At 35.8% G+C, this 24382-nt stretch overlaps 1 protein-coding gene across 4 annotated transcripts in view; it reads right to left on the bottom strand.

The window, feature by feature from the left end:
- Window positions 1-24382, bottom strand: part of LOC140255477 (BEN domain-containing protein 5-like) — an 812733-nt gene that overhangs the window by 625579 nt on the left and 162772 nt on the right. The window contains exon 1 of one of the 4 annotated variants that reach the window (XM_072343122.1): window positions 12297-12354. The exons of the other annotated variants lie outside the window; for them this stretch is intronic. Within the exon in view, the coding sequence (XP_072199223.1) occupies window positions 12297-12317 (21 nt within the window). The 5' untranslated portion in view covers window positions 12318-12354. Of the gene's footprint in view, window positions 1-12296; window positions 12355-24382 lie in introns of those variants that run through there. 4 annotated transcript variants of the gene reach the window in all.

Raw genomic sequence — 24382 nt, forward strand, 5'->3', positions numbered from 1 at the left:
TAAAAATGTATGGCATATACCCTCTTTTGGAGAGAGAGCAGTTCCTTTTTTCACACTGCGTACCACAGCTCATGTTTGAAGACACTTTTTTTTTCTTATGTAATTGACTGGGAAAAGTGCCTATAGGGAAAAAAAAAACAACTTTACAGGATAGATTAAAATTTTGTCCAAAATTGTAACTCTATTACCCTAACCATAAACGAGATTACACAATATTTTACTAGAACACTGACAATTCTAAAACCTATTAAAAATATGAACAAATCAATAAAGATAAAGGAGAATTATACATATAAGAACATCTTTATTGAACAATTCTTATAGATCGCCTTGAAATAACATTGTTATAGACTTTTGCTTGGATGATCTTATTGCTAAGTTTTAAGGTAATAGCTATAGTAGTTTTGCATTATGTCCTTCCCAACTGCAAACAAGCAGAAAAATCCAAAAACATTCAGATAGAAACATATTTGAAGATGTCTATGAGGAGTTTTAGGGTTTAATCACATTTCCAGGATGTCTATTAATTAAAAACCCAGCTAAAATGAAGCGGGGAAAATGAAGAGCATCATTCTACATGTATAACCTATAGTAAATGTGTTGAATTAGCTTGTCACTTCTGTTGAGAAGTCTTACGTAACTTATAAGAATTTTTTTTTAATGACAGTCATTTCTGTCTTCATTAAATATAATCCGGATAAACAGTCTTAAAATGGTCTGATAAATTTAAAACAGCTGTTTCAATATTTATTTGAAAACATTTTCTTTCAATTTCATAAATTTTCATATATAAATGCAAGATTGTAAGAGCAAATTGTGGTTTAGAACAAAGGCAGCTGTTGTACCAACAATTTGGTATTGCTGATAACTGGATTTTAAGATTTATTTTAATCTCAGTACAAGTTTAAGTGAGCTGAAATGGTTATTTCAGCACCAGAATGTGTCATGGCAGACCTTGATATGTTAAACAAAGTTTCTTAACTAAATACAGTTTTATACACAGATTTCCCTTATGGAAAAATAACTGGGCAACTCATTTCTCTTTGCTTCTTTCACCTCAAGGACAACATCTCTCAAGAAAAATTGTCAGTGTCTTATTTATAATGGCAGATCTCAGGTTTGATTCTGGCAGCTTTTGATCTCTTGATGGCCCAAAAGCTTTAAATACTGGAGAATCTGATGCTTTTTTGGCATTCTGCAGTGTGCCTGAACCTCAAAAGCAACTTTTACTCCCAGAAGTGAATTACTGAAGCGCTGTAAACAAAACACAAACGTCACACAACGATGAATACCTGAAACAACGTCTTTGTCAGACAGATGACAATCTCTGATCACATGAAAAGCAGTTTTAGAAACTAATCTGCAAGCAAATAAAAATATAAAATATTGAATTCACAATATTTCAAATATTCTTTTTGGAAAGCTATACAACATTTCAAATATGTTCATTCTTTGAAATATTTAGTCCCCGAGAAAAAGATCCCACATCACAGAAAGGCATATAACCTGGTTATGACATAACTGGCAGTAAATAGGATATAGAAAACTGTCTTCAGCAAAGCTCTCATATCTGATGAATTAGAAAATAACAGCATAAATTAGAGACTGATAAAATATTTGATATCACTTGGAGAAGTAAATTCAGATTAGAAAGTGACGATGACAGCTATTTTATCCCTAGGAACCTCTTTTTGGATGGAGTGTATTGATTAGATAAGACCTCTAGACAAATACAGAATATACTTGTCCTAAATTTCAAATGTGAGATAGCCTAGCTTTTTTTTTACCCTCTCTTTTAAGAAGTTATTCATTAGCTTTTATGAAAGCTTAGGGGTTTTGTTGTTGTTTTTTTTGTCTATCTTGTGAGGAAGAGGAGGGAAAGGAGAAGAAATATAGAGGGATGAGACAGCACTATGATACATAATATTTGGGGGGTGGATTCATTTGTGTGTTTTTGTTTTAGTTTTAGCACCAAGACACAGTAAAAATGGCTTACTAATTTCCTGGTTAATATCTCTATTTGCCGCTTTAAGGATGCAAGAATTTATAAAATGCTAGATCCACGCCTCAGTCCATCATATTTGTAAGGAAACTGGAAACAAAGATAAAATGTTGTAGACTAGTAGGTTGGATTCTGTAACCTTTTATCCTACGTGAGCCTAAAGACGGTTGATATAACATCATTAATAGAAAGCAGAGCATTTTGAAGATATCTGTTCCTTATGCCAATTTATAGTGGAGTTAAATTAGCAATGAAGTACTGTACTAGTAATACATGTAATTCATCCATTAATCAAAGGAAAAAAACAACACAGACAACAGATAAGTGAGAGCATAACTGAAAAATATTCAAAGAGACCAGGGAGTGGCTGCAGAGGATTTTCCACTTTAATGAAATTCCCTGTTCTTAGATGTCTGTATGCAAAGCAATGGGCACCATTCTGACTAAACCTGTACAGTTAGATATACAACCACATCTGCTAAGTCTTATGCATTATTGATCAGTGATGGTGTGCTTAGCCTACGTATCCTATTTACATTACATTTCTTCATCTAACGTGGCTTTTACAAAATGAGAGCTCTTTCCACTTAAACCCTGTAGTTTGTGTTCTTTGTACTTTTTAACGGTTGTGAGCAATTTAGAAGGTTAGTCTTTCAATACTACATGAAACTGGCAATGTTTATTGGTAAATAAATGTCTAATTATCATAATTTAGGAACATTTCCAATCTCTTTTTTTTTCCCCCTAAATAAATAGCTGGAAAATGATCTCCTTTATAAATAAATGCTACTTAAACGGGAGCTGTGTCACAACTTCTCTCATTCTGATGTTCTAATGCAGAGATTCTGTACCTATTCTAAACTCAAGGCAAGAACGTTTTAAATTAAAATAATGATAATAACAGAACGGGCATTCAAGGACAGTCCGTTCATTCCCACTTTTTGCAGAAACAGACTTGGTCCAGTAACAACCTGTGACCGTCCTTGCCTTCCCAGGCAAGAATTCTGATTCCTTATGCCTGCTTCAGACTGTCTAGAGCAGAGGATGTAAAGTACAAATCTCTTTTCTAGTATGTGCAACCAAATTCACACACTTCCTGACTTATATTATTGTAGGAAGCCCTTACAAATATCTGGAGAGAAAGTTTTAAAACAGTTCCCTAGTTTCCAAATCTGCTGAGAGCATTCACAAAGCAGTTTAAGCATCAGTGTTTCTGAAATCAGAAAAGGAAAATCATCAACCACTTGAAGCGGGTCCTGCTTTGACATCAGAAAGTCAATTCACTCAGCTTAGCAGCATTCAATTCTCAACAACATTTTGTTCTGGGTCTCTGTCAAGTTATTCTAGGCTGTGAAATTGTCAGGAATGATGGATGACTATCAGCCTTCTGCTATCTTCTTTCGTTCTCCTTAGAGATTTGTGGCTGCTGACAGCAAAGCAAATTCCTCTTTTTTCCTTTTTTTTTTTTTTTTTGCACAACATACCAAATGAACAACAGTAATTATGAGAAAGCCTACACTACAATTATTTTAGCACTTAACTTTGTATTGACATCTGTAAGAGACAGAGCTCTCTAGATTGATTAGCAATGATATAGCTTCCTGCCTTTTACTAATATTGCTGCAGTCATGCTATAAATGCAATTCCCCCATCTCCCCCCCCCAAAAAAAATGAACTAATTGAACTAATTACAGAAAAAATCTAATACTTCATGATTATAGCATATTGTCATTGTGCCAGTGCTTCCAACTGTACAGTACTTGTAATATGATCAGAACTGACATAGGAGAATACTTTAGGATATTAAATGGAACTTTGTTAGGACAGATGCTAAAGCTGCATTATTGTTCCAGGTCGAAATCCTGACTTGAACAAATCCTGTTTGACCAGCCAATTGCAGCCCTGGTGTGCACAGGGACGAAAATTACTGAAAGCAGCATTAAACCTACTTACACATTGACAGAATTTGATGTCAAGTATTTAAACCTTCTACTAAAAGTAAGTACAGGAAGAAACATCTGGTCTGGAGAAAAAACAGTTTATGGAGGAAAAGAGCAATTGTGAGAAAGCATAAACTGGGACATCTTCGAACCCCTTGACGATTGTAATGCAGTCTCTCATGCTCCCATCATATACAAAATACCTACAAAATTTATCACAAACAATTCTCTTGCAATTACACAACGCTACTTAATCTCCATTACTCTCAGCCACATAGCTGTTCTTTTCAATTAGATGTCATATCTACTCTGCTCAGTACACAGGGCTACATATGGAAGAAAAACCTATTCTATCTCATCTGATATGGTCAATCCTGAAAATATAGATTGCATACACCCAAAGAAATCATCATTAGATATCATCATCATTGCAAGTATCATTAAATTTAAAGAAAATCAAAACAACCCTGCTTTCCAAAAATGATAAGTGAAACATTTTTTCTTCCTCTAGCCCCTTAATATACCATGACAAAAGGCTTACATTCACCAAGAGTTTTCCTTGATCATGTTAGATACATGTGAGGTAGAAATCAATGTTTCTCATTCCTAGGCTCCTATTGTGAAGTGGGAAACATTTGCAACTTATTGCGGTTTAGAAATTGAAGATGAAAGTGGGTGCACTAAAATGGGGTCATATTAACTTAGAGATTTCCTCCTCTCCTCAACCTTTTTTTCTTTTAATTTCCCTTCTTGAGTCAAGTAGAACTATGCTCTGTTTCTTATAAATAGAAAGTGTTTAAGTCATTAGACACTTAATACAGATTTTGCAGAGGTTATTAACTAATTTGCTATTGTCTCAGAATACTCATGTTTCCCTCAGCTTTACTAATGGATAATAATTTGGTTATGAAATTATTCTCTATGAGTACATCCAAAGGAAAAGAAACTACAGAAAGACAGAAGATGCTGCTTTCCAGATTTATTTGTCTTTTATAAATCTAGGCTATAATGTAAGAATTCAGCTCAGAGCCTTTGCACAACATTCTGCTACAACCAGTGGATTTGTCAGAATATTCTGAAGGTTCTGTCTTTGCTATGTTTTTTTATTTATATGAAAAGTAAGCTGTCTGCTGTACTAAAGTACTTGTCGAGAAACCAGGAATGGTTTCAGCTCGTATAAACATTAATTTACTTTCAGGCTTCAAACTCTTGCGACGGAATCCTGTCATATCACTTACAAAGGGCTTAATAAGTGCTTAAGCTGCACAGTTCACTGCCATGAACTAGACAAAAAAAAGGTCACTTTAATTATTGTTAACTGCGTATAAAAGATTAGCTCACTTAGATTACAAGAAACTTTTATCTGTGACAAAGAAATGCTCTTTCACACATTTGCTTGCAGGGATTTGGCAGTTTTAATTGTGAATAAGATTTGTATAGTTGTAAGGTTTGTTGTTGTTCTAGAAAACTCTGACTGGAAGCAATGCAACTCAGGACTGCAGAACTTGGCCCCAAAGGAAACTGACACCATCTTGGTCACAAATATACTTTCAAAACATCAGGCCAATGCCTGTGCAAAATGTATCAAGCTATTTAATCCAGAGATCTGTAACATACGAAAGACTTCTTCAAATTTTACATTGAAGGTAGCAATCCCTGGGAACATATTATCATAATTAATCATTATTTGGCTAAATTAACTTAGTGTTATTTTCAAATAGAATTTCAAACTTTTTGTGTGGTAGAAAAATGAGCATAACCCCTCACAGGAAAAGTCTTAAATGTCTCCCTCAAAAAGTCATTAATGGAAACTTGGATATATAGTAATTTAATGTCAGAAAGAGAGGTAACAGACATAACAGTCCCATAATGAGATAAAGAGCAATTTAAACAGTAATCTCATTCCCTAAAAGTAAATAAACCTCTTCTGCTTTTCCTTTTAGACTTCACCCTATTTGTTTTATCTACATTTAGGCTTCAACTTTAATCATATCTCAGAAGCTTTTACACAGAAGAACTGCAGCAGCAACTGAATTCATCTATAATATTTGCCTGCTTGTAGCTGTTTACTCTGAAATTTCCCACTTGCTGCCAACTAGAATGTCCAAAGTCATAGACCAGAGATAAGGGCTTAAAATCCAGTATCAAGAGAATCAACTTCTCCACCAAAGAAGCTGGAACAATATTTAAAAGATACTCTGTTACTTCCAAAGCATTCATTTATTTTTCTTACACCAAGAGTAAGATCCAGATATGTGTATAAACAAGCTTTACATCAAGTGGTGCAGAATGTGTATTGGTAATTGCATTTTCTTAAAAATGCAAATATTTGAAAAAAGAAGTAGATGTTATCTGCACAAATATGTCTGTATGAGTAAAAACTGGGAGGAAGGGAAAGAAAATAAGAGTGTACATTCTTCTCCATGCATATTATCAATTAAAAGCACAATCCTCACTACTGCAGTGGACATACATGCACACAATACTGCATAACCAGTTTTTGAAGGAAGCCATATGAAATTCAAGCAAGGTCAAATTAAATCTAATTTCCCTGAAATCTCATGTACAGCCTATTTTCCCCCAATCCATCAATGTGCTCCAGTCAGAGAAAAATGTTACATCTCCCAGAATATATATATTTTTAGTCATCATATTGTAACTAATGTGTATACTTTACATGTCAGGTAGAAATTAATACTTCTTCCTCACAAGCTGTCTTTATGAAACACCCTCACTGTACCTACTATGGGGAGACACAGGATGAGAATTCTGTAACACCTAATAATTCAGGAAGACAACACTTAGTATATAATGTTCTTCTCTAAGACATGCATTACTACCACAACTAAGTCTTAGACTTAGTTACCTTAAGCTGGAACATGTTGTTTAAAACAGATTTATAATAATTTCTGGAACTTTCTAATGTGTCTTCTCTCTTAATAAAACCATAAACCGTACTTCCATGTATTTCTAAAAGACTTACATTTTCATATTCCAAGTAATCAAATAATTAAGTTGGAGATAAAGTGTTAAAATCATTTGATAGTGTTGTTTTGAAAAACCAGTAACCAGGTAGAATACAGTTTTTCAACCAAACCTGGAATCATTTTTTGCCTCCCTGAGAAAGGAGCGAGCACATTTTTGACCATGAAATCTTATTCAGATGCATCATTTTAGCCAGGTTGAATCCTAAAGGAAAATTCGACTTCCATTCACAATCAAGTGACCAACCCTTATGACTACGTATAGTGCAATTTGCTTCAATCCGTTTAGTCTTTTCATATTTTGACATTTTTTTAGCAACAAAATAAGTTAGAGTAGTTCTAATTTTAGAAGCTCCAGTAAAATCATATCTGTGATCCACACTGATCCTGTTTTGATTTTTCTCTGACATTCCTTGCTTACCACAACACTACTGAGAAGCATGACCAGGTCTTAAGAAACCAGGATGAGATCCCTCACTTGTTGGGCCATTTAATAAGCATGCAAAACAAGGTGACATAAGCTCAAGTTGCAACATCTCCATCTCTTCCACCTTTGCACCATTCCACATGTGTGGTCCATTGACCCGCATAACTTAGCTGTTGTATGTAATCATTTTAGGCTGTGTTCCTGCCACCTGCAGATATGGATTATGCAAAACAGGTGTCCAAACAAGTGGGGTATTAACAGTACTATGATGACCTTCATGTAAGTTTTTAAGTGTTTGTAATAATCTCGATTTATTCTGCAACACAGTCAGATTTCACGATCATTTCAAACACACTGACACTCTCAACACTGAAAGCCTTCCATTAACTCTACACCATACCCCTTGAAAACCTCACCGAATCTGCCAGCACTCCCAGGGGCAACAAAATTCAATTTTGCCTATACTGCTGAGAAGACTTAAGCTGTCTCTGATATGAATAATAAGCAATGATCCCATTGGGCTAAGCACTTCACAGAGACATAACAACAGAGTTGGTTCTTGCCACAAAGAGCTTACAAGCTAATTAGCAAAATAATAATAATAATAATAATAGTTTTAGCCATATCTGTAAAAGATGTAAGTGGGATTTCCCATTGTGTGTGGTCCAGCATTGTATAACATTCTGCAAAACTTCCAGAAACCAGACTTTGGTACATTCTTAAACTATCTTTTTAAACATGGTCTCTTAAAAAAACCCTGAAGCAGTGAGAAGAGGCACGTGTGAAAGGGACATGACATAATTATAGATGTCTCTGTGTTACAGACAGCTATTATTACATTAACTCACTGTGTTGCTCTTGCCCTCACGGTGGTATTTAAGTACTCTGTGATTCTTCCCCTTTGCTACAAATTCAGTAAGATCATGGTGAAGTATTCCTCCCTCATGACTTTTAACACTTAAACAATATGAACAGAATATAAATATAATCCAATACACTGTTATATCCTCCCAGGTCTACAGACAGGTAGAGGTGATAACTCTGAGCTGTGTGAGCTGCACTTGTTATCTCACCGATGTTACTGTTATTTACCATTTCAGTGTGGATGACGTTAGCACAAACACCCTGCAAATTTACCTTACAGTCAAAAAGTGACCTCACATCCTTCAAGCCACGAAGAATTCTCAATCCACCTGCCAAAATTGACTACATTTATTTAATACTCACTTAGTGGACCATTTGACAAATCTGTAGCAGCATGAAAACAGATTATTAAATTTGATGAAATATAAACAGCTTGAGATGCTACTGAAAAAAAAGGATGACAAAGGGCACTCTAAATAGTGGGTGAAAATATCAGTTCCAGCTGTATTCCCAGTGGTAAGACACTGTAAGTGCAATGGCAAAAAGCTAGTAGGATTCATTTGCAAAAATGTCCACAAGTGTTTTCTCAAGGGGTTACACTTATCTGCCTGCATCGGTTTACAGTGCAGGAAATTCCCAAGGCCATACCTTAATGTCTCATTCTTTTTATTACAGATTTTGTATGGCTGCAGGCTCAGAAGTATCATTCCTATAAGTATCAGGAGGACTGAAGGAAAGCTCCTTGAATAAAGCCAGGTAAAACTGTGTCTAGACAAGAGAAGCAAGGTAGTTTGAGTTATGATGTCTTGGGCTCCAAGAGGAGGAGTGACAACTGTATGCTGAGGTTTTGCCCACAGGTTTCTGCCTGACTTCAGTATCCTGCTGGATGAATCACTGCCTGCGAGTCAACATTGATTCTTTGTTGTTTCTTACTACCTCTTAGTTTTGCCATCCAGTTGCCACTGGAACTATCTTTCCTTTTTTATATAAACTTTAGTATTAAAATTCCAGACAAATCAAATTGGCTTTCTAGAGAGTGTGTTAAAATTACAAATAAATGACAATGCACGCAACTGAGTTGGGATTATATTAGACCCATTTAAAACTCTAGTCTTCACAATGCAAAACACATGGGCTGACCACAGTTTTTCTCTCAAAGCAGACGTTATGAAAATGCTTTATCTTAATGTGGTACAGTGCACAAAATTAAGGATGCAAGCCTATTATTTCAATCCATAAGGGAAATGCTGTTTTTAATTTTTATCTAAATTAATTAGAAAGACAGGGGTCAAAGAATAAGCAACATCATGAAGGGGATGTTACTAGAAAAAAACCCTCAGTCTTTCATGAAGTAGTCATTAAACTACAGTGTTCTTTGTACATCCTTCTGTCTTTTTTTCCTCCCCAAAACATTAAAAATCAAAGCTGGAAAAAGACACAGATAAAATTCCTCCTAAACAATTTGGGGTTTTTCTAAATATAAAAGAAAATACAGGAAAATATGCACAATGTGACTTTTTAGATGCAATGGGAAAATTCAGGATACTGTTCTCAAAACTCTTCATTTACTTTTGATGCTCAGGCAGAGAGACATAATCTGAAGTTTCTGAAATCAGGCAGAAAGAATCTCTGAATTTAGCCTCTATTTCAGAAACACGCACCTTAAAAAACTGAAATCCCTACACATTGCCTTCTGTTTTTGAAATTTCTATATATCTTCTAGCAGGATTTTTAGGTTATTTGGAAACTCAGTATCACCTTTATTTACCTTTTCCTCTTGTTATATGCATGTGTTGAGATACATTCCAGCAAAATGCACAATTTGCCACACATTGTCTAAAACCATACCAAGAAATATTTGGGGAAGGTTGTCCCTTCAAACACAGCTGCTTCTTTAGGCTCCGTCTTCTGAATTTGCTTTCTATTCTCAGAATATTTCAGACTATCAGAACTGAATTGCTTAAGATTACAGTTGTGGTGGAAAACAGTTCCTGTGTTTCCAAATACTTTCAGTCTCCTCTTTGTTTTCCAAAACTTTCAGGCTGTGTTCTATTAATTTTTCTTTGCTTGGGTGCACAGCTAACTGCAATATAAATCATCTGAGGACATGGATTTATCACATCTGTAAGATTCTTTCCGGTACTGTCTAAAAGGTACAACCTTTTTCACCCAGCTGCATTTCCCATTTTCCCATTTTATTTGGCACATTAAAACTAGATGCAAAATACACTTTCTTCTTAGTCATAAAATAACTCTGATAGGATATGACAGCTGTGCAAGATGGAGAAGACCTTTAAAAGGTTCACAAAACAGGATACTGGGAGCCTGAGACACTGCCACCGCATGTACTGCCAAACAGGAGTCGATTAATCAAGATAACGTGGCAGGAAAAAATGTTTCCTCAAATTTGTGACACAGAGCTAAGGCTGGTTTGTCACCATGCACTATTAAAAAAGCAGTATTCAGTCCCAAGTTTCAGCCCTGATTCTGACACAGATAACAACTCGCAACCTTGTGGTAAGTCATAGAATCTGTGAACCCCATTTTTCATCTGCAAAACAGGAATGGTAACACTAACCTGTCTCTTCTGGATATTATCAGTCTTAATTAATGTCTGTAAAGCACTGGGATCATCAAATGAAACATTTTTTTAGCTGCAATTACTCTTTAATGTGTAAACAGGAAAGAAAATCTAAAGAGAGGGAAGAGCAGCTTCACTGCCAATGCACCAGCTCTCCTATTGCTCTCATTAGTCCTTCCTGCTTAATACGCTCTTCCGTCAGAGGAAAAACAGGATCTAATTCATAAAGATGGAAGTATATTTGCAAATGAAATGACATGTAATGCTGAGCAATGATCAAGTGGAAAGCACTGCAGAACTAAGGTGCTAAGGTGAAGAGCATCCAACCACAGGCAGTGCAATAGGATTTTGATCCTACCAATACAACCAGGTGACAAATACGCTGCTTAGATCCAAAATCGTTCAAAGCATTTTCAGTCTAGCACTTCAGTACTAGTAGCATAACAGCAGTAGAAGCTCTGTTTTGTATCCTACTTGATCATTTCAAAGAGTCCCATCACACCACAGATACTCAAGCAGAAGAATGTTGAAATGTGAGTTAAATATCAGAAAGTATAAAAACTGATGTTTATCTGAAAGTATCTTTAATAATGGTTCCACTTCTTCAGAAAGACTATTCTCAATAACGCCTGCCTCCTTCTGTTACCCAAAGGAGACATTTCTATGACTCCAGTGTGAAAAAGAAAAAATAAAAAAAGAATGGAGCAAGGCTACATGTGTAGCTAAAGAAAATGGTTTCTGAATTAAAGTAAATCTGACATGCGTTTTTCAAGCTTGCTCAGCCTACTTAGGTTTAAAATATAAGCAGCTTTGCCACTATATAAGCAAGTAAACAATGGAGGAGGGCATGACAAGGAAAGGACCAAGTCAACACATGCCTTGTAAAATGAGAGCCTACAATTAAGAAATAAGATAACACCAGGAGGCTTATCCTCATTTCAGTCACAGATGATTCTTTATGATTTATATGTGAAAAACAATATCAAAACAAACCAAATCAAAACAGTCTTCACATTAGGGGCTGTGAGTTTGTACTTTTTCTTCAGTTACAGAGTGATAATTAGGAGAAGACATTTGAAACACCCACTTCAAAAACTGAACATACTTAATATAGGGTAAGATAACGCAGAACTTAGTAAAGATGTCAGCTCAGTCTAAAATCATAATTACTGTGTACAACTTGCTCCTGAGGGGTTTTCCCTGTAGAAATAATTGCATTACTTCTAGTTCCTTTTATTAACAAAAATTACAGATAGGCATAACATGTAATTTTGCAAACAAAAAATAGTGTTTTCCTTTTATTCCCAGATTTTATATTTCCCTGACAAAATGCTGCAGACTGCAGGGAAAACAGTAACATGCAGCTTGGAATAAACTTTAACACTTTGAATCAGATTATATTTAAATTAAACAGCTGCACAATTAATGATAGAATAAGCTAACTTCCTAATTACCTGAAGTATAACTAATTTTTATGATTGTGTTATCTGTAACTTACCAGCTGGACTACTGCATTCATTTCTGGCCCACATCTTAGCCATAAGAAAATTTTGGATATTCTGAAGAAAAGAACAGTTATAGGAGGGAGGCTAAGTACTATATTTAGATTGCAAACACTATGGAACTTGTGCTTTGTTTCTACATATAAAAAAAATTGTTATCTAGCCTCTTGTGGAGCACTATAGCATCACCTCACAACTCTCATTAAACCTTAAGCTTTTGATGAAACAATGCATGTTTACAAAATATACCACATTGATTAAAGTCTTCAAATGATTAAGTCTAGTATTCTCCTAAGTCAGTTGATCCAAATGGTGAACACGACCCACTTATGCAAGTGTGTTCTTCCATTCTATAGGCCCTATTTCTTTCCAGTCTCTGGTTGCCCCTATGCCTTGGTCAATGAAGACTAAAGACGTGTGTTGTCCGCAGCTTGTGTAAATATCTTTTATGAGTCTTAGCAGTGTCTGGCACAATAGTCTTCAGCTCCTTGAATGTTACAGCAGTAAAAATAATTAGCCATATTAAGAGAGTAAAAATGGCATTTATGGTATTCTCATGGTTTTATATTGACAGGTATTTGTTTTCTATGTACTGAAAAAAACTGCTTCCTTTAGAGAGTCCCTTCAGCTTTGTATCCCTCACTTGTGTTATGCTTGGCTTCCATAATAAAAATAACCTACAGTAAGTATAACAGTTCTATTCATAATCTGTTCTTGTGGTTTAAAAGTGCACCTCTGTGCTTACAGAGATGTGTAACACCTACCAAACCACATACAACATATTAATACTGCTAATGGCAGAAATATTTTTTTTTTCACATATGTACTCACCAAACAGCTTTTATAAAGCATTCTAAAAGTTTATAATCTACTTGTTGCAAATCAACCTTAATCAATGAAAAGAGAGCACAAGAACCCACCTAGACTCTGGTGACTACATATCGAGCTTATTCCTTGTATTTGAAGTTAAGGAGAAAGGAGGTTTTTCTTTCAATTTTCAGTGAAACAGCATTCATTAACCATAACCAGGCAACTGACCACAGTCACACTTTCCCTGGTGAGTTTCAAGCCCGTGAGTCTATGAAAGACATATTTTACCCCTTCTATTTAAAGTGACAAAACTAGAGGTAGAGCAGGGAGTGAAGCAAAAGTGATAACTCTCTGCATGTTGTAATCTCTAGGCAATTAAATAAAATATATCTATATGCTATTATGTTAAAATCTGAGATGAAATCATATAGTGAATTTTAAATTAATGACTGAATGCATCCATCAGAAGTTTACTGTGCAACACAATACAGATAGCCTGTCCTTATTTCCTTCTATGCAACAGGATATGATACTGTCAATCACTGTGAAACAACTTGTAAAACAAAATTCCAAAGGGCAACTCAAAACAGCACCTCAGGCTCAAACACTCTTAAGCTGAGAAAGAAAAATATAGTGTGGAACACTTAATCCAATTGCTGCAAGAAGGCTGAGCATGAAGAATGATCCAAATAAACCTTCCATGTAGGAGAAGTTCACTTTTGGTTTAGAACTCTGGGCCTGTCTTCACAAATTTCATAAATCAGCTGTGAAAACAATTCCATTCACAGTGTGAAGATTTCTAAGCTATTCTATAACTCATTAAGTGTCTGCTAAAAGTCAAATCAATTATTTCCTCACAGACACCAAACAAGCTCTAACTGCATAATAAAAGGAAGAAACACTATTTATTAAGTAACAAGTCTAATTATTTCCTGAGCAATCACATTCTCTTCCCCTTAGAACTATCATTTCCTTTGTTCTCCCAGCCTTCGGCTCCTTCCCCACTCATTTCTCTCTCCTTTACAAATTTCTTTGTGCACTGCTCTCTTTTGGCTGTAGAAAGAGACTAAGAAAGGACTTTCTCTCAAGCAGCTTTTTCAAGAAAGAGAATATTTATATCCATAAAAAATGGGTAAAACTACATAGAATTTCATGTTTCATTTCATACTTTGTCTGAGGAGAATCTGCCATCCTCTAAGGAATAAGCCCCCATGGCTTCTAAAACTCATGCCAGCTCTGTGAAAAACTGAAAACAACCTGATAATTGAAATGGTGATGGAAAATTACACATTATCTTTAAATGACCTCTGTGCACAAGTTTGCTGAGCCAATGTGGAACTCCACCATTGTTCAGGAGAAATTATTTGATAAAGATGATGACAACTTTACTTTCTTTATCATAATCTTTTTCCCTGATTCCATCTTCATTTTGAGTATTCAGCGTTATATTTTATTAAGCATAACCTGATTATGTGAAGACACAGTGATGATATTACTCTTGACTGGGATATTATAACCTTGAAAAACATAACTCTTTTATAATGTTAAACAATTGTATTAAAATTTTTGACCTCTGCTCCCTGCTATCACTACCCTCCATGGACTTGGTAGCATAGAAGTAAATACAAATGAGAGTAATAAAGTGCAGTCTCTAAGTATACTTAGAAAGCACAAACTACCCCATCTTTTCATTCCTGAAGGTCAACTTTCACCTGAAGGTTGATCATTCAAAGATCAACATTTTCCAGAACTTAAGCATCAAGTTGTAAGCAATGTTGTTCACACCTTAAAAACAACAGGCTGAAGAGAAGAGAAAAAAAGAAGTTTCCTTATAGGTGGCAAGCAAAATACCCAGCAGAGAGTCTCCGTGCTCTTCCATCTTATTCTGACTTCAACAGCCACTGCATTAGCTAAATTGCTCACCACAGAGGCAGCATTGTCTGTGGTGATGTAGCTTTGACATCACGGAGCCCTGTTTTTGCTACTGAGCTCTGGATTTGCTCCAGGGGTTCCAGCTGAGTAGGGTACAAGTACTCCCACCTTCATGGAAGCCCAGCTCAACCCCAGCCCCTTTCTACACAGTCTCTGCATACACTCGAAAACCATACACCAACTTGAAAAATAAGCAACAATGGGAAAAGCCCAGATTTCGCTGATAGAAAGGAAATATAAGAAATGAAATACATGCAACAGATGTTCAAATACCTGATTTCCCATCCAGATAGCCAACTAAGAAATTCAGAAGTTTGTTGTTCTCAAAGTAGGTTTTCTTTAGCCTTAAGAAACTAACTACAACTCTTAGATCTCACTATCAAAACTCAGGAAAATAACTGTTGGGTATCTCCATTGCCCTAAAGTCAAAACAACATATTTCAAATTATCCTTTCATCTCTCAGCTTGGGGTTCTAGCTGCTGGATTAGAGGCTATTTGCAGATGTGAACGATCTCAGCCATTATTTTGTATTTCCAATGACACAACACTCATTATCATATCTGTTCTGATTATAGATTACAGCAGTTCATAGCTCTTCAAGAAACAGCTGCAAAGTTGGTCTCCCAGTCAGCTATTTTGATCATATTACTCTTTGAATTCATCTACTAGTTTTGCCTTCATAGCTACATTCAAATTCACTTTCACTTGTAAAACTTTTCTCAGGATAAGATTCAAGCATGCACTGCAGTAATTTTAAGAAACTCTTCCATCTCTATAATGTTATGCACATCCCAGTCTATTGTGACATACTGTAATGAGAACAAAATAATAAATCGTCACATTCCTAACACTCCTGTTAAAATGATACAGTGGTTAAAGAATTATTTAACAAATAGAACAGATCACTGCTCTGCTATAAGAGCATAAATCTACAGTAACTTCAGTGACTCCACCAAGATTTACATGGCTGTTCCTGGGGACAAAATCTGACCCATAGACCTTTGCAAAGTAGATTAGTTCTATGAGGTTTCATAGATAGGATAAACGAGGAATACATCACATTTTAATAAAAGACTGTTCTTAGAAGTGAATGATTTTGCACTTGTTGGAAGGTGCTTGTCAAATGAGAAATAGGAGTGCAGGAGGAACTGAAGAATAGCAGCCTTGTGTCATGGGTAGTCTTATGAAAGGCAGCCTTGAATAGAGTGCACTATAAAGAAAGAATATTGTTACATTTTCTGACAAGGATGTGGTTTGCTAAGTGATTCTTGAACTCCACAGGGGAACATGTCTCTTCACCTTGATTTAAAAGAACGTATACACAATACCACTTAAACTCAAAATATGCCCAAGCTGTCTTCTGATTTTACTGAAAGAATCTCAGAACCAGACAAAACAGATGGTACCGAGGCCCTTTTCTTTAGCTAATACTGACTGTACTTGCAACTCTGAAAAGAGTGAGCAGTGTTTTAAGAGGAAAAACAGGACTTGTGTTTGTTTTTTTGTTTGTTTTTTTTTTTTTATTGTCAGTGCATTTAAATAACAATATTAATGCCATTATTTTCCATGGTCTATTGATTAGGTGCAATCATCCAAGCTAACCAATATCATGAAAAACTAGCTCCTCTATTTTCATCAATTTCAACAGGAGGAAAGAGCTTACTTAGTACATATTTGAAAGAGAAGATAATTTCTCTATTAAAAAAAAATAATAATAAAAAAATGGAGTATAGATTATTATAGTTTTCATTAGAAACAACTCCACACATCTGCAGTTTCTAATGCCAACCTTAGGAAGCAGGAATTCTTTGTTGTAGTTGTAGGTCTCAGAGGTAACTCAAGATTGTCTAGAGTTCTCTTCCAAAAATACAATGCTTATTCACCCTTCCTGTCTCATGTTTTAAAATTATATTTACAAATACAAAACCAAAAACTCTGCACTCTAATCCACTCTGACCTCTGGAGAAAAGTCCTCAGTGGTAGGATGCTCAGATTACTACAGAAAATTTACAAAGAAATAGCAACAGAAATTAAAACAAACTGTTAAGAATATTTATTATCTATGCTTTCTGAGGATAAAAGGGCTGAAAAGAGCACCATGAATTCTGAGATTGAAGAGAGCCTTTGTTACCATAGATACTGGGCAGGTGTGTCGTTTTCAACTGTGAGCACATATTTGATAAGAGGCTTCTGACTACAAATGCACCTGAATAAAATAAGGAATTGTAAGAAAAAAAAAAGAGATAGAGAGACCAAACTGTTTCACACCTCCAGTTTATCTCACAGTTTATGTTTTATCAAGTCACTGAAATTTTCATCTAAACAAAGAAAGAGCAGATTTTTAGAATTTACTGGGTTGTGAGCTTTCAAATCTGTTCACTCTTTCCCTCCACCACTTTCGTCTGGATTTCTATACAAAATACTAATGAGATGAGTGGCATTTCTAGGTATCCAAGTCTGTCTTTCAGACTCTTCTGTCTGGGTACACACAATTAAAAATATTACTTTTTCTCTGTGAGAAAAATATGGGAGAAAAGTATCTGGTGGCAACAGTCATTACTTAGAAAAGGGGAAGAGACTAAATGTTTAAAAATATAATTTCAAAAAGCTTATAAATGTCTATTAGTGATGCACTTGCTAACACTCAGCAGCAGTAGCATCCTACACAAAAAATGATAGAAAATTCATTCAAATTGCCAGTCCCAAAAGTATATTTATTAAATACAAAGGAAACTGTAAATTTAAAAGTTAAAGGCAGAAGTCAACCTTCCTTGGATGTGCACATGATTACCTGCAGAAGACTATTAAAGTTGTTTTTATTAAATGACATCCACCATTATTCTTCAAAAACAACTGATAGTCCGTATCAACTTCACACACATCAAAAGAGAAAATTGGAAAAGAGGCAACAAACAGTAAAATATCTTTTTTTTTTCTTCCCACTCTCACTGTAACTAGAGTATGTTAATTTTCTTGCAATTAGATTCAGTGGGCATAATGGCTTGAAATATGAGCTGTAAACAAAAATTCAATCTGCCCACAAAAATTCAATCTGCCCACTAAATCTACCTGTTAGCTTATTTGTGAGATTACTCCCCATTGATTTCACTTGTTACTTTCTGACTTTCAAGGTCGTCTCTTACAACACTTAGCTAGAAGTAAAAAATAAACAAAGGTCAAAAATAAAACACTGACTAGCCTACAAAAAGTTTTGTTTCAGCTGTGGATGGTAATGTGTTTTACCTACTTTATGTATCTGCTCAGCTCAACTCCTTTATAACAGCCTCATGAACAGTGTGTCAAAATTCTCAAGATCTCTTTTTCTTTTCTGTGAGAGAATTCTAGCTTTACTGAGATAGAAGAAAACACTGAGCAAAGAAAAGCATAGCAGTTAGTTCAAAGAGAAGGTAGGCCTCTGGGAAATATAAAAACATAAGTCATTACAAGGAAATTAATGACAACCTTTACCTTTAATGCCTTCTTTTTGACTGTGAATAATAACAACTTTCTGTACCTAAGCTATGTTTTTAAGTGAATCCACAAGTGTAGGCAAGAAATGACTTTCACTATTCCAGTCATGTTTCCAAGGATATATACGGAAACAGGCTGCAAACAGCTTTTCTCTAGCTGGTCATTCCTTGGTCTAGATGAATAGTTTTAGCTCAGTCTTGAATTGAATAGCAATAGAAGATAGAAGAAAAATCAGTTTTTTCAGCTTCTCTCTAATTTTTCATCATAATGTTTCTAGGAGGTCCATATCATTAGTGCAAACTTTAATGTCTGCAGATGGCATGATATAGCCATAGGTTATATGCTCAAATTTCACATGCATGGTTTTCAGAAAGCATTATGTCTTCATTCTTAGGCGTTGAAAATGCCTTCTATCAAATAAAACAAATTGTATCCTGACCACATGATGTCACTGAAGCTCATACTTCACAAGAGCATGAGATATTACATTGGTGTCCTAGATAAAATGCAATACCTAATTCTTCATGTTGGCTTTAAGATACAGTCATGTTCTTCAACTTGATGACAGCAGAGATTTCTGTGACTAATTACTCTCAGTAAATCAAAATACTAATAAAAATCTTTGTTTGGAGAAAATCATCCATTAATTAAATGTTAATCTCATGAGACCATTTTACTGATGTATCCATTTACATGTTTCTCCTGAAAACAAACAGCGTGGATATGTTTTTTGAAAGGGCAGAAGCATAAAATATTTCCCTGAGATTATCTTGAGGCTATGTTCCAGATAAGAAAACTTAATTCTTCATCTCTACCCATCGATTCTCACCAAAGAACTATTCAAGTTCTGATGCATACCATCAATCTGCAGGCAGCAGTATTACCTAGCTCTCTCTTAAGAAAAAAGAAACAACCATATCTACCTACTTCTGTGATTTCTTACATCTGGAATACATACTAATAAACAATGTCCTTCTACCAGCCAGGAAACAGCTTGACTTCACTCTAAGAATTCAACATCTTCGCACCACAAAGAAATATTAAACATCAAAATAAGAATCCTCCATTTCTTAGTAATTTCATCTCTTTTACTTGATAAAACAGCTGGAAGAGTAACACATCATCCCTTGGAGAGATTTGGCACCAATTCCTTCCTTTTGAACAGAGTACATTGCCTACCAGTTAATTCTTCTTCGTTTGACTTGTCCTTGATAGAACTGACAGTCAATTGCCATCTGATACTAAATTTTGTTTTCTGAAACTATTCATAAGGAAACTCAAAAAAGTCTGATTAAAAAAACAAAAACAAGCTTAACATTTTTAACTGAGAATCATTGTCAGTCTTCAGTTTTCAATAATAGTTGTGTGTTACTTTACTCATTCTCATTGACCATGGCATCATTCAACAGATTTGACCACCAGACTAGGAAAATCTACTGAAATTCTTTTAGAGCACCTTTCTCTTGCCTGGAAGGACATAAAGGACATATACATGGTGAAGAGACAAATGACTACACAACCACTCAAGACTTCAGTTGCAGAAACATTCCTGCCATCAAAATGGTCTTTTGTCAAGAAAGAACACGCAGTTAACCATCAATGGAATGCTGAAATTAAACTCAAATTGCACTGTATTCTTCATTAGCTGGAAGAACTCAGCTGCAAGATTTTGAACCAGACTTCAGTCTGATGATTCTCAGACTCCCAGCCACCTCATCATATAATCTGTCATCCACCTGTGAATTTGACTAGAAAACAATGTCATGTGTAATGTAATGACTAGGTTTAATTAATGCCTCCTAAGGTCTTCTGTCATACTACTTCCTTCGAACAGCCTGCTTGCCATCCTCTCCCACATCCCATGAGGTTCTTCCCAACCACTGCCCTCACTGCACAACTTTGAACTCCTGTTTGCAGAAGACAACACCACAAGGTTCAAGCACACATTTCCTTTTCTTTGATGCCTTGTCTTTTCTATGACTCCTCCTGATAAAGAAACCACTTCAAACAGTGCAGTATGCAGGAGTGCCTCAACACAGAGATTTTCAAGAACACATCAAAACTCTTCTCTCTGCATTGGTTTCTCATAAAGTTTAAATAAGTCTCTGCTCTCCAAGCACTATGTGTGTCCATCTCAGGGCATCTAAAAGACAATAAAAACCGTGGTTGCAAGAATTTTTGCCCACGGTTCTGTGCCTAACACAGAAATGTAAAGCTCCTTCAGAAAAGTGATTAAGCATTTTAACAAGCTAATTGGGAGCCTATGATAATTTATGCTATCTATATTCCAAGAACAAACACTCATTCGACCTCCTGTCCAACAACAAAACCATAACATAATTTTAAAAACAAATTGTGTGTTGTGTTGTCCTTTTTTGTTTGTTTGTTTGTTTGTTTGAATTACATGAGTGCCCTACAGCAGGGCAGGGCAGAAGAATCACTTATGATTAATCACGTGTCTATAAGAATGGTTGAACTAAAATGAAATGTTATTATTTGTTATCTGTAATTCTGCTTTTGGTGATGTTCTCCTCAAATAAATACAAAGTGAACCTCAGCTGTACTGCAGAACATGCAAGGAGGACACTTGATTCTGACCATATTCATTTCTAGTATTCTTATATTTTCCTATAACTTTATTTTATTGTAACATAAAGGCATAATTCATTTATAAAAACTGTTGCAGAATAAAAATGAAATCCTCTCAGACAGGTCGGATGAAAACTAACTTTTAACTACAGCAAAGGCTGGAAAGCACTACTGTACTGCATTGAATAGTGGTAATGGTTGAGAGATAATCCCTGGAACCACTTAAAACAGAGAACTTTGTTACTGCTTGTCCTTATCTGGATAATCAAATCATAAAGTCCAACTGGCTACCAAAGCAAAGCTTTCATGCTAACTCTAAAATACCTCAAATGTAATTTGTTCAGTAAACTGCAGTACATTAAATTTCTATATTAAGTAAATTATAAGGAAGAGTGCACTTTGCAAAATTAAAAAAGTGCTCTGTTAACTTATCTATTATTCCTCTGGGAAACTTTCCAAAGTGTGTCTAGTACAATTAGATACTTTCTTTATGGTCAGTCTGTAGCCAAGAAAGAATTGTTACAGCTCAGCAAATGTGTTTCCAGTACTGCCGTAGACTCCTCTTTATTTTCCAAGGTGAAAATCGCTGATCACGAACACCATTTTTCTGGTTTGTATGTGCAGATTGAAAACTTTTAGATAAAAATAACTACCTAACCGAGTATCTGGCAGTTAGAATCAAAGCAACATTGATCACCTGCACACCTTTAAGTGACTTTTTTTAAAGTACTCTTTGGAAGTGCATTTAGAGTGGAAGTAAATAGGATACGTGATAGAGTGGATTTATTTAAGTAGAGTCTCAGTGCACAGGAACTAACAAATTGCCTTCATCACATTCTATAAGATATAAATGAGATATTGTTTTCAGTAAGTTTTTTAAAATGAGAAAAAATATTAGCATTTCACAAGGATGTGCAAAACACTTGACCTAAATTGATTAAGGTTTGGTGTTTTTTTGTTTTGTTTAGTTATTTGTTGTTTGGGTTTTGGGTTTGTTTTTCTGTAAAACCTGTCATTCTGAATTATTTTATTTTTTTTAATTGTTTGGATACCAAAGGCTGGGACTGTAGGTGTCTTAATCACCTCTCATTTGGACGAACCAACTGATCAATGCTTTTGAAGTGTGCATTCCTTATTAATTACTGTAATGACAAATATCTTATTTGCTTGACAGGTGAGATCACTCATTACCTAGACTTTGGGTCAGTGATGTGCTTGTTAGAATTTCACCCTTCCCTTTGTAAACACTTCCTCCCACTGCTGCTCCTGTATACTACCATCCTGGGTACACTGATAAGGTTTGTCTATGAACAGCAGACATATTAAAACCAGAAAGTACCGAGATGTATATGGTCTGTGAACATCACTGCTCATACTCTCTTTTTATTTAGCCATTTAAGATTTCAAGTCCCGTATTGTGTATGACCTGGCCTTCAGCAGCTGACACAAGACTGGAACATGCCTTTCTGGACATGCTCATACAGCAGAAGATTTTACATGGTGAGATGATTTTACACAGTAGTTAAAGAGAGCCTTATCTACACTGTGCTGCTGCTCTAACTGGCTGCCAGCTACAAGGTGATTTGAGAGATGCCTTCAGCACATCCTTTGCACTTGCAGGAATGACATATTTAAACAAGATCATTCCAAGAAAATCTTACTCAAGTCTCTCTCAAGGACTGAGACAGGTTTATTACTACTTGAACACTAAAAATACTCTGACAGTTCTTTCCCAACTGTATTCCCATGGTACAGCCACAAGGTGAAAGACCTTTCTTTCACAAGGTGAAAGAATTGGCCCTGCCATGCAGGGGGGTTGGAACTTCATGGTCCTTGAGGTCCCTTCCAACCCAGGTCATTCTGTGATTCGGTGACCCCATACTGCATGTTGCACAGTGAGGTGAGGAAGAAGCATTGTGGAAAGCTTTCTGGCTAGAGGCAGCCAGTGCTGACTCAGGTACAGTGGAGCCTGGCAGACACTGTCATTCACATACTCAGCCCCTTTAAGGAATTAGCTTGAAAAATAAGCTCAGGAGATGCTTCTATGTGTGTCATCGTGCCAGCTGTCAGGGCTCTGACAGTCCCATCTCAGCATGCAAGTACTGGATCAAGGCACCAAGGCCAAGAAAAAGAAAGTGTTAGCTTGTCTTTTGAGTAGTTTAACAGTGTCAGTAAAGACACTGTAGCATGAGATCTGATTCCTTATCTCAGGCACTTCTCTGCCAGTTCTTGATTTTGCCAAGACAATGCCAGAACTGTCACACACAGTCAAGCTGAGGAACATCAGGGGAAAATCCCAGTCATCCAAGAAGCAGCAATAAAGACCAAAGAGTACCAACCAGCCCACCTGGAAGCTGCAAATGTAATGAGCTATTTGGAAAAGATCACGACAATCTCAAGCTCAAGCGATTCCCGTTTCTGCCAAATATGAACTAGTTCTGCACCTCACTGAGCTCACTACACACAGTAGGTCTTGCTGAGTGGTGGAAGTCGAATGCAAGCTCGCTTCCACATCTTGTAAACCTGGCTTTGTCTTCGCTTGGAGCTCTTCCCAGCGCCGTTCTTTCTGAGAGGCTCTTCAGCTACACTGAGGATGTTACATCCAAAAACAGATGCCAGCTCCTGCCAGTAAATGCGAAATGGCTTCTCGCCTTGAAATGTAATCTGCCCACGCTTGAATCTTGTATCAGTGGCTATTTGTAATTTTATTTTAACTATTCTGGGGACGATAATTGTGTATGTTATTAATATAAATAAATAGATTTTTTTCAGCAAAATGTTATCACATAAACTACAGCACTTACCAGTGCCCATTTTAATTTTTAAATTGATCTATATGTATTGAAAACCAAAACCAAATAGCACTTTTTTCACTCCCTAGGATTCTTTTCCCTTATATTCCTCAAAACATTTGTCACAGGTAGCATTTATATAAAATACACTGGCAGATATTTGCCTTCCCACTCTTTCATACAAAATAATCTTTTAATCCTTGCAGAGGATTTTAATTCTCAGTATATGCACATGTAATGCATAGCAGATGATTCAACTGGTACTCTTGTTTGCTTGAAGACTTCTTTTAGTGGACAGCTTAGAAGGACTGCTGATTGCTGTGGAAGATAGGGGGGGAAATTGCTATTTCATATGCTGTACTACAGTCTCAAGACATCAATTAATCTTAAGAGGGAAGGAAAACAGTTCTCACTTAGAGAAAATAGTGATGACCAGATCATCAACATTTCTAACTGAATGCATTTGAGTAAGGTGCCCTGAACCACT

Source organism: Excalfactoria chinensis, chromosome 8, assembly GCF_039878825.1.
Source record: "Excalfactoria chinensis isolate bCotChi1 chromosome 8, bCotChi1.hap2, whole genome shotgun sequence".
Classification (NCBI taxonomy): Eukaryota; Metazoa; Chordata; class Aves; order Galliformes; family Phasianidae; genus Excalfactoria; species Excalfactoria chinensis.